General features: G+C 47.5%; 1 protein-coding gene across 4 annotated transcripts in view; it reads left to right on the plus strand.

Moving 5' to 3' along the window:
* Nucleotides 1-13,093, plus strand: part of inaE (inactivation no afterpotential E) — a 210,121-nt gene extending 197,028 nt beyond the window's left edge. For all 4 annotated transcript variants that reach the window (XM_089560116.1, XM_089560118.1, XM_089560117.1 and 1 more), the window contains exon 21: nt 11,034-13,093. In XM_089560116.1, the coding sequence (XP_089416242.1) occupies nt 11,034-11,681 (648 nt within the window). In that variant the 3' untranslated portion in view covers nt 11,682-13,093. The remainder of the gene's footprint in view (nt 1-11,033) is intronic.
* Nucleotides 13,094-13,349: the final 256 nt, after the last annotated feature.

A 13,349-nucleotide genomic window follows, 5' to 3' on the forward strand; every position in this document is an offset into this window, starting at 1 on the left:
TTTAAACCGGCTTTAGGCTATATTACAGCTGTAAACAGCTCGTAACACATGTTTAAAAGAGAAAAAAAAAAAGGCTGTACACTTGCCGGACACCTACGGCGTATTGACTCAGAGATTTTATCTTAACGGCCAGCTTCCCTGTCGCTGATTGTATAAACCTTGTTATTTGGACAAACAACAAAAATGAGTTTGGTTTTATCGGTGTATGGGTGCTTAACGTCCCAAGGCGGCTCAGACTATGAGGGATGCCGCAGTGGAGGACTCCGGAAATTTCGACCACCTGGGGTTCTTTAACGTGCACGGACATCGCACAGTACACGGGCCTCTAGAATTGCGCCACCATCGAAATTTCACCGCCGCGGCCGGAATAGAACCCGCGTCTTTCGGGTCAGCAACCGAGAGCCATAACCACTGTGCTACCGCGGCGGCCTAAATGAGTAACAGTTATTATGGCGGGGCACCTCGTATAAAGTAGTGGTATATTGGAGCGGCAGAGCACAAACGATAGTAAATAAAATTTATGTTTTGTTTTTATATATATTTATTCAATATTGGAAAGCTTATATACAAACAAAGTTAATAAAACTTTTGAGGTGAGTTGAGGAGAGTTGTGAGCTTACTGCAGCGGCGATCCCAGACAATCTCCTGGGATATATGCAAGCCGCGGCTAAACCTTGAAACCCGTCGGGGACGTTATCGCCCGGCAGTGATATTAAAGCGCTTGATACAGGCGGTCATAGTATTGACCACTATGTTCCACTCAAGTAGAAATAACTTTCATGTAGCATGACAAGCAACTTACTGAGTAAGCTTCGTTTCCTTCCAATGCGCCAGCGACGCAGCGCATGACGTCCGTCTATACGTGCTACGTTCCCTCATATGCAGTTGTGTGTAATATGAGGTGAAAAACTTTTTTTCACGGAACTCTGTATTTTTGGCTATTTCTCCCCCAAATCGGAGAATGATTTTTATGCATTACACGCTAAAGTAAAGAATAGTTAGGAAACAAAAACCAGCGCTTGTAGAACATAATTATGGAGTAATCAATAAAGGAACACTCAAACTTTGTTCCCTTTCAAATTGTTCACGACTGCACTACTATTCCACTGCCTTTGATGGCGTAGCGCCACACGCAAGATGTTTACAGTAATGGAAATAATTCGTGCAAGCAGGCTGGAGTAGCTAGTCGGAGTTTGCCAAGATGTTTTGTTCGGAACTCGGTAGATATGTATTATGCATAATACAATGCATCAGTTAACCGTTGTGTTGTGTAGAAAAATAAATGTCACTTTCATGCTAGCCCGCTGCTGTGGCTCAATGACTACATGGTATATGGTTGCAGAGCCCAGGGTCGAGGGATCGAATCCCTGTCGTGGCGGCCTTTCTGAGCCTTTCTGACAATTAATTCTGAGCCCTCCTCTACGGTATCTTTCATAGCTTGTGTGCGGCTTTGGGAAGTTCAGCAGCACGAACCATGCTATTGCCACGTATCATTGTATTCTTTGTTCGTTCACGCTCAAGGCTGCAGGAAAGGGCTGTTATCATTTTTGTTCGTGACGCGAGAAGCGACCGGACTTATCTCGATTGTTCACAGCCATGAACAGCTGCATCTACGTGTTTCTAGATTACTCTAGATGATCTCGACCTGTTATCTCGAAGTTTCCTTGCCGGCTTTAAATTGAACGATGCCGCGAGCAGCGGGCATTCGTAGTTCGACGATTGACGAGCACGTTTGTTGCTTGCGCCGCCACTGAGTGATTCAGTTCTTTTGAGGGCGCAAGTCAGCCCAAATAAAGAGCTTCGTTTGAAAGTATTTCTGGTGTCTTCTTGACCGCTGGACTACCGTCACTACAACGTGACATCTGGTGGAGGTGCTGGGTATTCTCCCATGTTCCGGACACCCCCTACAAGTCGAGACGCCAGCCCTTTGAGTCATCTACCGCAGGACCTGAGTCCAGTGCACCGCGCAAGCCGACGCCTGCAAGGGGACGAACCTGAGTTAGGGATTCTGCCGGACCCTACCCGGAAGCGAAAGCCAGCAGCAACATCTACCATGAGCTTGCCCCAGACGATGACTCCAATCATTCTTCAGCAGCCCCGGGTGCCACCAACCTTCGACGCTTCGCCTGGCGCCGACCCCGAAGAATGGCTGGAGCAGTTGGACCGTGTGGCGACCTTCAACAACTGGGACGATGCCACGAAACTTAGGTACGTGTTCTTCGCCTTGGAGGGACCAGCAAAAGTCTGGTTTGAGAATGAGGAAGCTAACCTCACGAACTGGGAAACCTTCAAGGAGCAGCTTCTAAAGACCTTCACGAACGTCGTGCGAAAGGAGAGAGCCCAGTAGCTGCTACAGTCTTGCATACAACACCCAAACGAGACCGTTGCTGTGTACACTGAGGAAATGAAGCGTCTCTTCCGGCGTACCGACGCAAACATGAACGAAGAAGAAAAAGTAAAGCTGCTCATGCGAGGAGTTAAAGAGCAGCTCTTTGCCGGCCTCGTGCGCAACCCACCGAAAACTGTCGCGGAATTTGTAGAAGAGGCATCCACGATGGAAAAAACTCTTGATGCCCGAGCCCGCCAGTATGACCGCCAGTTTTCTCAGCAAGCTGCCTGGACACCGCTAACAGCAATGACCTGCGGGAGGTTATACGTCAAGTTGTGCGAGAGGAGCTCCGACGATTGCTGCCAACGCGAACGCAGCCGCAACCTTCACCGCTCACTGACGTCATCCGGGACGAGGTTCAACAGGCCTTGGGTGCGACGCCGACACCCATGCAGCCTATGCAGCCCCCAGCCGTGACTTACGCCGCAGCTGTGCGCCGTCCTGCACCTCGACGACGGGACCCAAGCCCCTATCGCCCTCAGCCAGCTGCGTTGGACCGCCGCCCACTCGCCCCAACCCGCCTGTCCTACGAGCGACGCGCGCAGCCGAGGAAATGCGACGAGTGGAGAACTCCCGACCAGCGCCGCCCACTATGCTTCCACTGTGGCGAAGCCGGTCACGTCCTCCGGCACTGCCCATACAGAAGACTGGGCATCCGAGGGTTCTCTTACGACGCTCCACGTCCCCGACCCGGCCAGCGACCAGCCGAAATCGAGGAGTTTTTGCGTCGGGAAGAATACGCATCGCCGAGCCGCCTATCACGTTCCCCGTCGCCATCGTCCCCGCGCTTTGTATCTCCTAGCCGAGGTTACGCCGTGCGTGGACGCTCCCCCAGCCCCCGAAGGTTAAACTAAATAAAGCAGCCTCTGGAGGTGAGGTTGCTTCTAAGCGCAATGATAAAGATCCTCCATCGACGAGTACTCAAGACCATGCCTCAACTACGACGACAACACCGATGACGACAACACCGACGACGACAACACCGACGACAACACCGACGACGACAACACCGACGATGACAACACCGACGACGACAACACCGACGACGACAACACCGACGACGAGAGCTCCGACGACGACGACACCGACGACGACGACGCGGCCAGACTTGAAGCTTTTACCGTTGCCCAGTGAAGTAACGTCACAGTACGCCCACCGCAGCCTCACTACTCGACGAAGCCGAGATCGTACACCGAAGACAACGTGCAATGCGAAAACGCGAACAAGTGACCTTGAAGTTATGATCGACGATCACGCGGTTACTGCCTTGGTGGACACCGGAGCTGACTACTCCGTCATGAGTGGGCCACTCGCTGTCCGACTCAGGAAGGTGACAACAACCTGGGATGGCCCGCTGATCCGCACCGGAGGTGGCAACCTGATTACGCCGTCAGGACGCTGCACCGCGAGAGTTACTGTAAATGGGAGAACCTACGCGACAACCTTCCTGATCTTACAGCAATGCTCGCGAGACGTGATTTTAGGAATGGACTTCCTGAATGAACATCGGGCGATCATCGACCTTCGATCCAAGTCGATCAAGCTTTCCACGGACAAAGCCATATCTGCAGCGACAGCGACTCATCGCGTTGCCTTAAACGTCCTTGACGAAGTACTGAGCGTGCCGCCCCGATCAAGTGTCTTCGCCTGCATAGGTACTGGAGACATCGAAAACGCCGAAGGCGTTATCGAGGGGAACACCCAGTTACTCCTGGATCGAGGATTGGGCGTCGCGAGGGGAGTCGCCGAAATCCGAAGTGGCCAAGCCCAGGTGTTACTAACCAACTTCACCGAAGAATACCGGCATCTAAACAAAGGTACGACGATCGCTTTCCTCGACGAGCTGGCAGACATCAGAGACGTATTTGCCCTACCCGACCAACCCGCAGAACTATCTGACCAAGGCCATCAACCCACGTTCGACATCAACCCGGCATTACCCCGGAGCAGACAGGACCAAATACGCAGTCTTCTTCAAAGGTACACCGATTGCTTCTCATCAGCATCGAATGTGCGACGAACTCGGCTTGCCAAGCACCGCATTGTCACAGACGAACACGCGCGACCACTGCGACAGAGCCCCTACCGCGTATCGCCGCTAGAACGCCAAGCTATCCGCAAGCAAGTTGAGGAAATGCTTCGTGACGACGTCATACAGCCATCGAGGAGCCCCTGGGCAGCACCGGTCGTCCTAGTGAAAAAGAAAGACGGCACCCTTCGCTTTTGCGTCGATTACCGCCGCCTGAACAACATTACGAAGAAGGATGTCTACCCCCTCCCCCGCATCGACGATACACTGGACCGGCTGTGCAACGCTAAGTACTTCTCATCGATGGACCTGAAGAGCGGCTACTGGCAAATTGAAGTCGACGAAAGAGATCGCGAGAAGACTGCGTTCATCACGCCAGACGGACTCTTCGAGTTCAAGGTGATGCCATTCGGCCTCTGCTCTGCCCCAGCGACGTTCCAGCGAGTAATGGATACGGTGCTCGCAGGCTTGAAGTGGCAGATTTGCCTAGTCTACTTAGATGACGTTGTTGTCTTCTCCTCAAGCTTTGAAGACCACCTCAGAAGGCTTCGGATAGTGCTGGAAACGAACAAAGAATACAATGATACGTGGCAATAGCATGGTTCGTGCTGCTGAACTTCCCAAAGCCGCACACAAGCTATGAAAGATACCGTAGAGGAGGGCTCAGAATTAATTGTCAGAAAGGCTCAGAAAGGCCGCCACGACAGGGATTCGATCCCTCGACCCTGGGCTCTGCAACCATATACCATGTAGTCATTGAGCCACAGCAGCGGGCTAGCATGAAAGTGACATTTATTTTTCTACACAACACAACGGTTAACTGATGCATTGTATTATGCATAATACATATCTACCGAGTTCCGAACAAAACATCTTGGCAAACTCCGACTAGCTACTCCAGCCTGCTTGCACGAATTATTTCCATTACTGTAAACATCTTGCGTGTGGCGCTACGCCATCAAAGGCAGTGGAATAGTAGTGCAGTCGTGAACAATTTGAAAGGGAACAAAGTTTGAGTGTTCCTTTATTGATTACTCCATAATTATGTTCTACAAGCGCTGGTTTTTGTTTCCTAACTATTCTTTACTTTAGCGTGTAATGCATAAAAATCATTCTCCGATTTGGGGGAGAAATAGCCAAAAATACAGAGTTCCGTGAAAAAAAGTTTTTCACCTCATATTACACACAACTGCATATGAGGGAACGTAGCACGTATAGACGGACGTCATGCGCTGCGTCGCTGGCGCATTGGAAGGAAACGAAGCTTACTCAGTAAGTTGCTTGTCATGCTACATGAAAGTTATTTCTACTTGAGTGGAACATAGTGGTCAATACTATGACCGCCTGTATCAAGCGCTTTAATATCACTGCCGGGCGATAACGTCCCCGACGGGTTTCAAGGTTTAGCCGCGGCTTGCATATATCCCAGGAGATTGTCTGGGATCGCCGCTGCAGTAAGCTCACAACTCTCCTCAACTCACCTCAAAAGTTTTATTAACTTTGTTTGTATATAAGCTTTCCAATATTGAATAAATATATATAAAAACAAAACATAAATTTTATTTACTATCGTTTGTGCTCTGCCGCTCCAATATACCACTACTTTATACGAGGTGCCCCGCCATAATAACTGTTACTCATTTAGGCCGCCGCGGTAGCACAGTGGTTATGGCTCTCGGTTGCTGACCCGAAAGACGCGGGTTCTATTCCGGCCGCGGCGGTGAAATTTCGTTGGTGGCGCAATTCTAGAGGCCCGTGTACTGTGCGATGTCCGTGCACGTTAAAGAACCCCAGGTGGTCGAAATTTCCGGAGTCCTCCACTGCGGCATCCCTCATAGTCTGAGTCGCCTTGGGACGTTAAGCACCCATACACCGATAAAACCAAACTCATTTTTGTTGTTTGTCCAAATAACAAGGTTTATACAATCAGCGACAGGGAAGCTGGCCGTTAAGATAAAATCTCTGAGTCAATACGCCGTAGGTGTCCGGCAAGTGTACAGCCTTTTTTTTTTCTCTTTTAAACATGTGTTACGAGCTGTTTACAGCTGTAATATAGCCTAAAGCCGGTTTAAACCATTCACAGCAACAGCCACTGGCATGCACACCAAATATTCGGGAGAAGAGCATTTTAGCAGTTAGTAAGGTTCCCGCGGATACAGTCGTCTTTATTAGCCAATACAGAGATGCATATAATGTTTTAAATTGTCTAAATATACCTCTTTTCACATGATTTCCACAATAATACTGACACGCTGGATCATAGCTTGCTTGTCCTAACCACGAAGAGATTTGACAATTTTGCGAGGAGGAAGCAAAGTGCAAACAAAATGACTTTTGGTGCCCACTCAAAACAGTCTTTTTGATGCCATTTCAGCGACAAAAAAACGGCAGCAATTCTTAGTGAACCAGCTAACTACGTGCTAGCGTTAAATACGCGAGAATACCATCGGAAATACAGCCAGCTTTACCCAGAACGTAGAGACAAAAAATGGGAGTATTTGCTATTACGTAGGGCGAGCCCTGCTCCAGGTGCGTCTAGCGTTGACACCGCGGATTAGTCGACTTCAGTGATAACTATTTAATTTAATATGCGAAGTCAACCCCCGCCAGCTTGCTCAATGCAGTGAAACTATGCAAGACAGAGAGACGTTGCGAAATATGTACATCCGCAGTTTTTCAGGCCACAGGTACAGACAGTGGCACTATATTCCTATACCGTATCATGCCGTTCTATATTGTCACATACCGTACTCTACCCAAAAAATACCACGCCATATCATTTTAAAGCATACCTAACCATACCATACCATCCATCATCTTAATACTGCTCCACCAAACACCAGACCCTCGGATACCGAAATATGTGCCACGCGCGAAGGAATATCGCGTATACACTTTCATCTGCCCTTCCACTATATAGCCGCTGCCGCGGTGGCTCAGTGATTGTGGTAATCGACTGCTGACCCGAAAGACGCGGGTTCGATCCCGACCGCGCCGGTTGAATTACTTTGGAGGAGAAATTCTAGAGGCCCGTGTACTGTACGATGTCAGTGCACGTTAAAGAACCCCAGGTTGTCGAAATTTCTGGAGCCCTCCACTACGGCGTCTCTCATAGCCTTAGTCGCTTTGGGACGTTAAACCCTATAAACCAAACCAAACCAAACCACTGCATAGCTAAAAGGAATCGCGTCCAGCTTCCATCCAGAATTTCGATGTTTTTATGCCCATTAAATCGCAGTTTTATTTCTTAGCTCTTGCTTTGAGGCTAAGCCTGACAGCGGGCGTCCACCAAGGAAGTGTCTACCGTTGGCCATGTAAATTATAAGTACTTAAAGCTACATCCTCTAGGTATTGGCAAGAACACTGGGGTCTAAAAGTATAGCCAGGAATTTTCCATCTTTCTGCATGTGCATTTTTGGTGTTCTATCTGGGAACAGATGTTTTGAGGCCCCGTTCTCATTTTGTGGAGGTCTGATAAGAAAAGCCCTCAAACCTTGTGCCGGAAACATCTGCCACACCGATATGACGCTTAGTGCACCTGTCTGCTGTCTTTCTGCCTGCATCATTACATCTGTGCTTTGAGTACCTCTACACATTGCATCTGCATCTTGCGTCGCAAGCAGGAAAATCGCTGCCTGGCCTCGCAGGTTGAGTGGAAAAGTTCGTGAAAGCGAAATCGTATTTTAAATTCGGATCTAAGCCGCCGCGGTGGCTCAGTGGCTATGGTGCTCGGCTGCTGTCCCGAAAGACGCGGGTTCGATCCCGGCCGGGGCGGCTGAATTTCTTTTGGAGGTCGAAATTCGAGGCCCGTGTACTGTGCGATGTCAGTGCACGTTAAAGAACCCCAGGTGGTCGAAATTTCCGGAGCCCTTCACTACGGCGTCTCTCATAGCCTTAGTCGCTTTGGGACGTTAAACCCCATAAACCAAACCAAACCAAACAAAATTCGGATCTGTCTACTATACTTAATGAGCTTCAGGCTGTGGCCATGTTGTTGTGACTCTCGTGAGGGTCGAAATCTGAGATTTCTGCTGTTTAAGTAAATGCATAATAGCGCTGACGAATATAAATTTCCTGGCAGCTGTCTTGTCTTGTTCTCTTGTCATTCTTAATGTTAGTTTCTTCACAACATGCTCGTCCAATCAAGACACAATTCCTTTTATTCCCGCTACAAGTTTAGTTCAGTTCATTACCCTAAATTTCCTCTCTAAGGTGGCATTCCGTAAGAGGTGGGTTCTTATCAAAGAAAAAAAGAAGTCGTTAGAAGTAATTATTCAATAAAATGGTCAATTAAAAGCTGAAGAAACGAAGATGGGTAGGTGGTAGCAGTGATGTGTATGCTCACTACGAATATTTGGGAACCCATGAAATAAAGGAATATGGGTACCTCAAGTCTATGCTGACTGTAGCCTCGAGGGTCACTTGATTACTCATGCAAACAGAGACTTTCTTGCATCTCATGTAAATTTGTTGCTCGATTTTATGACTTCCATCTTTGGAAACTGTCATTAGCAAGGCTGATATCCAAAAAAAGACTTTTCTATCTACGTCTCCTCGTAGTGATAAAGACCGTTTACCCTCCATCCAACCGTTCTTTTCCAAAGCTCACAAGGGATAAAATACGAAGTCATATATATTACCTTGTATTAATGTTCTTACTGGTTACAGGGACACTTAGGATACACTAAGGTTTATCTGCGTCGATAGTTTACTTCGTCCTAAAGACAAGAAGGCTACTTTTGCGGAAAACAAAGCTTTTATAAGCTACGGAATGCCGAAAAATAAAATGTAGGCTTATCTATCACGGGCCGATTTGCAAAATAAACTGTCCTCCATTAAAACAGTATTCTCTTTTTTTTCGCGACGTCATTTACTTGACAACAGAGATCAGAAAGTGCATTTTGTCATTGGCGGCATCATTTTAATCGAGAGGCACGGAAAAAGGGGTTCTCTTTTTAATTCAATTTTTATCGGCCTTAAATGCCTCCTTTGTTACAAAGAGCCAAAGTCCAGGATTCTGTGACATAAATTTAGCTGTAAGGAAGCAGCGGAATATTTTAAAGTTCTTTTAAGGAAATCTTGAAGGTATTGGTTCATTTTTCCGAAGCATAGCAAAAACTTTCTTTTAAAGTTTGTCCATCGTTCGCAGCGAGCATTTAAGAACGCTGTAGAAAACCAGTTGGGAACTTTTTTAAGGATAGGAAAGATGTTAACAGCATAAAAATACAAGTCTGCCGAGAGGAGATCTGCGAATATAATGCTTGTTGTATTGCATTTTATTTACTTTCTTTTTATCATGGAACTTTACGATACATGAAAAATTTGCGTCATGAAGATCTTCCCTTTTGCAAAATGTGTTTGTTCGGAATTCCTGGGTATGCAAGCAATCGATCTTTGCTGGGAGCCACGATTGGTTGCAGCTCTCCGCAGGTTTTTTTTTTTACTTACAATGCCCTCTTTTTTAGGAGATTAGTTTTAGAACCACTTAAGATGGCTTCGCAGCATTATTTCCTGATTTGGTAAACACGAGCATACAAGGGAGATTAAGGTGAGGTATGAAAGACTGAGTCAATATGGCGTTATATATCGCATCAGAGACATTCAGTACAGGGTTATCGTAAGCCGCACTAGGCCCTTTGGGGTCATCTTCGCATGTGGTGTTGGCGGCCGGCAGAAGCTGTATGCGGTAATGTATGGTAGATATATCTCCGCGCGTAAATATTGCCGCGTGGTTTCGTGCATCATTACAGAGTTGTACAGTAACGCTACAGTGATCCGCTACCACCAGCGACTCATTGAGCATGCGCTGTTCACCGCAAGCTTAGCAATGCTTGGTAGCACTGTGCTAAAGATGTCGTCTATGCTAAAATGTGACCGAAATGCAGAAAATGGTTGCGGTGTGAGCACAGGTGTATTATAGCAAAAGTGAGCAAACACATTTTTCTTAACCGCGGAGATATTATTGATAACAAGGATTCCAATCCTTATGCGGCTTAACACCAAGATCGTCTGAAATGGGGCTCTAGTAAGATAAAATTCGTGATTGGTTTTGTAAAGCAGGCTGTCTTCTTGGCATTTCAAACATTCTGAAAATAGCGGGAGTACAAATAATATGTCATTTGCAGACTAGAGCTATTTTCATTGTTTGATAGCCGGGAGAAAAATATCGCAAGGAGCTTTCTTGTTTGAGAAAAATTGTTACTCTTAATAAATACCCCTCACTATACAGGTCAGCTTGCGTTGTACTTTTTGCATTACTTGGTTGAAGGAATCCTTCATCACTTCCCGAACAAGGGTTAAGATTTTCATCGTACTGTTATATCAAGGTGTGGTGGAAATTTCAACCAGCTTGTGCAACTCATAGCTAAATAGTCTCGACAGCACCAGTACCTCACTAAATATCATTCCATTATTATTTGGCTGGACTAAATGCCCATTTCTTCCCACGCATAATGTGCTATAACACTTAAAATGTCAAGGTCCTTCTCGGGTTCGCCATTCAACTTTGTTAGTACTTTAAGCGTTCAGCCTTCATGCGCTTCACGTGACGTTCAGTAATCCGTTTAAGTTTTTCCAACTAACGGTCTTTTTCTCTCGTACCCTACTCTTCGACAGACGTTCAAGAAGCCTGCTGTCCAGAACAGACCCCAGCAGCAGCCAGGCTACGACAGCGAGTGCGAGAAACAACCACCCGCCGATCTCTACATGCCTGAGAGCGAGACAGTTGGCGGTGAACAGGAGCAGTTCTTCGCTCCTCGAGAACCGGCGAAGCACGTGACCTTTGACCTCTTCCAAGCAAGCGCGGGATCTCCTCGGAAAGTGTCCTGGGCGGACCATCGTGACCTTGGCCAAGGCGGCAGTGCGTTCCTCGTCAAGGACAAGCAAGGAGAAGAAGAGGACTCCGGTGACAGCATGTACAATTCTGGAGAGTCTTTCCCACCACCGGCTTGCCTCGATGAAAGACTGAGGCCACCGCAGGAGTCCTGTCCGGACGAAGAGTCTGGCGAACTTTTCGACGCCTACGCCTACAATCCTTGCTGCCACAGAGGTTCCCCGCCTCCACCGTCTCAGTCCGCGGCGTTGGTGATGACTAGTGACTCCGAGGAGGAGGACGAGATGAGCAGTGACTCGGGGGGTGAAGCGACCCTGTTCAACGCCTCCAAGCTGGTGGTGACCTCTAGTCCCGCCAGGACAAAGTGCTTGACGATACCGCAGGCTGCTCGCCACAGTCCCAGGCCACCGCCAATGGAGAGCAGCTTATAGTACATCTCGCATTCCAAAGCTGGCGTTTTCGCTGCCATATTAGGGTATGGTTACCGTGGCAATTCAGTGTACGTCGTCAGGAACGGCCAAAATCAGAGATAGTGAGGACGAAGAAAGGTGTTAAGTACTCAGATAAGGTGCTAGTGGACGGAGACCACATCACTCCTAGTCCTAAACTGTTAGTCTTCTGTGTTTTTAGGCCGAGTGTGCGTGCAAAATTCACGTCTGACAAAGTAGAAAAATTCAATATCGAAATCTGTCATTTACTGTACAGTTGTACAGGTGTTCTCGTACCACTTGTCACAATAGACGCCTTCGATGACCAGTGATGTGGTGGTGAAGTTTGTGCTGTTTATTCGTGCTCTACGTTCGTACGTCTCGTTAAGGAGTCTCGTAAATATGAGAGTGTCTATTTATGATGGCAATGGACGAAGAAAAGGCAATGCCTCGACGCGTAATTTGGTGTTTCCATAGTTCATTATAAAGGAAGATTGACAAGCATCCTTTAAACCAAACTATGTGTAGTCATGGCACGAAATTTTATTTAGTTTCCATGCAAAAGCTTCCGGTCTTGGCAACTGAATGCCCAAATACATCACGCGCCATGTTAAAGACATGCATACCAAAAGCTCGCTCTGAGCACTTTAGCCTCTTCGACGTCATGCCTAACAGTTCAAAATCTTTCTTGCGGAAGGAATTGGACGTTTTCTGTATTTTCGGTTACGTGACCGTATTTATCGCATTGCTGACGAATAACTTCTCCACCCTATTATTCCGGACAAGCAGCGTGTCTTACTAATTTAGAATCATATTGCAGCCGGAGGGACTTAAAGAGCTTGCGCATCCAGCTGCGACAACGCAGTAGTTCGACAAAGACAACTATATGACTAGCTTGTCCGCGCAAGCTTGTGCAACTCCTGAAAAACTTCGACGAATTGAGCCATGGGTTAGATGAGTCTATCGCGAGTGGCTTTCACCTAGTCCTGCTCCTGCCAAGCAGTGTACCGCTCAAATGTTTAACCCTGCCAAGTTAAGTACACCGCCAACCCAACTTTCACAGCATTGCGTTTCGCTAGAATTTCGCGGCGTTTCGGGCATTGTCATGTGTGGTTGTACGATGTGGATAGCGACAGGTGAGCATAACTTTTATTTCCTGTTATCTTTGCTTGTGTTCTTCGAATAATGATCTCCTGCAGCTGCTACAGTCTGCGCAGGCCGGTGTTTAAGGTACTGGAGCGTACTTTACTGGGCTCCCCAGACGAGCTGTTTTGCCACATCCTCTCGTAAACCGGCAAGTCGTTAAAATTAAAGAGGATGAGAGAAAGGCGCGTGCGTACCGTTTGTCATTAGGGCTAAAACTTTTCCGGAAAAAAAAGTTAATTGTGATGTCTGAGGCTCGAGAAATATCAAGAATGACAACAGGAAAGTAAAAACAGCGCTAAATTGTACACAAACCACACAGAAAGACGGACAGGACGGGCGCTGTCCCGTCTTGTCCGTCTTTCTGTGTGGTTTGTGTACAATTTAGCGCTGTTTTTACTTCCCTGAACACAATGTCACACCAACTAGCCCAGCAAAGGGTACTGTTAAATGACAACAGAACACTATAAATTGATTAAATGTCACTCTTGCATTGGTAAGCGCCGACGTGAGAGGCTAAGTTCTATG

This window comes from Amblyomma mixtum, chromosome 9, assembly GCF_055824585.1.
Source record: "Amblyomma mixtum isolate Tamu chromosome 9, ASM5582458v1, whole genome shotgun sequence".
NCBI classification, from domain to species: Eukaryota; Metazoa; Arthropoda; class Arachnida; order Ixodida; family Ixodidae; genus Amblyomma; species Amblyomma mixtum.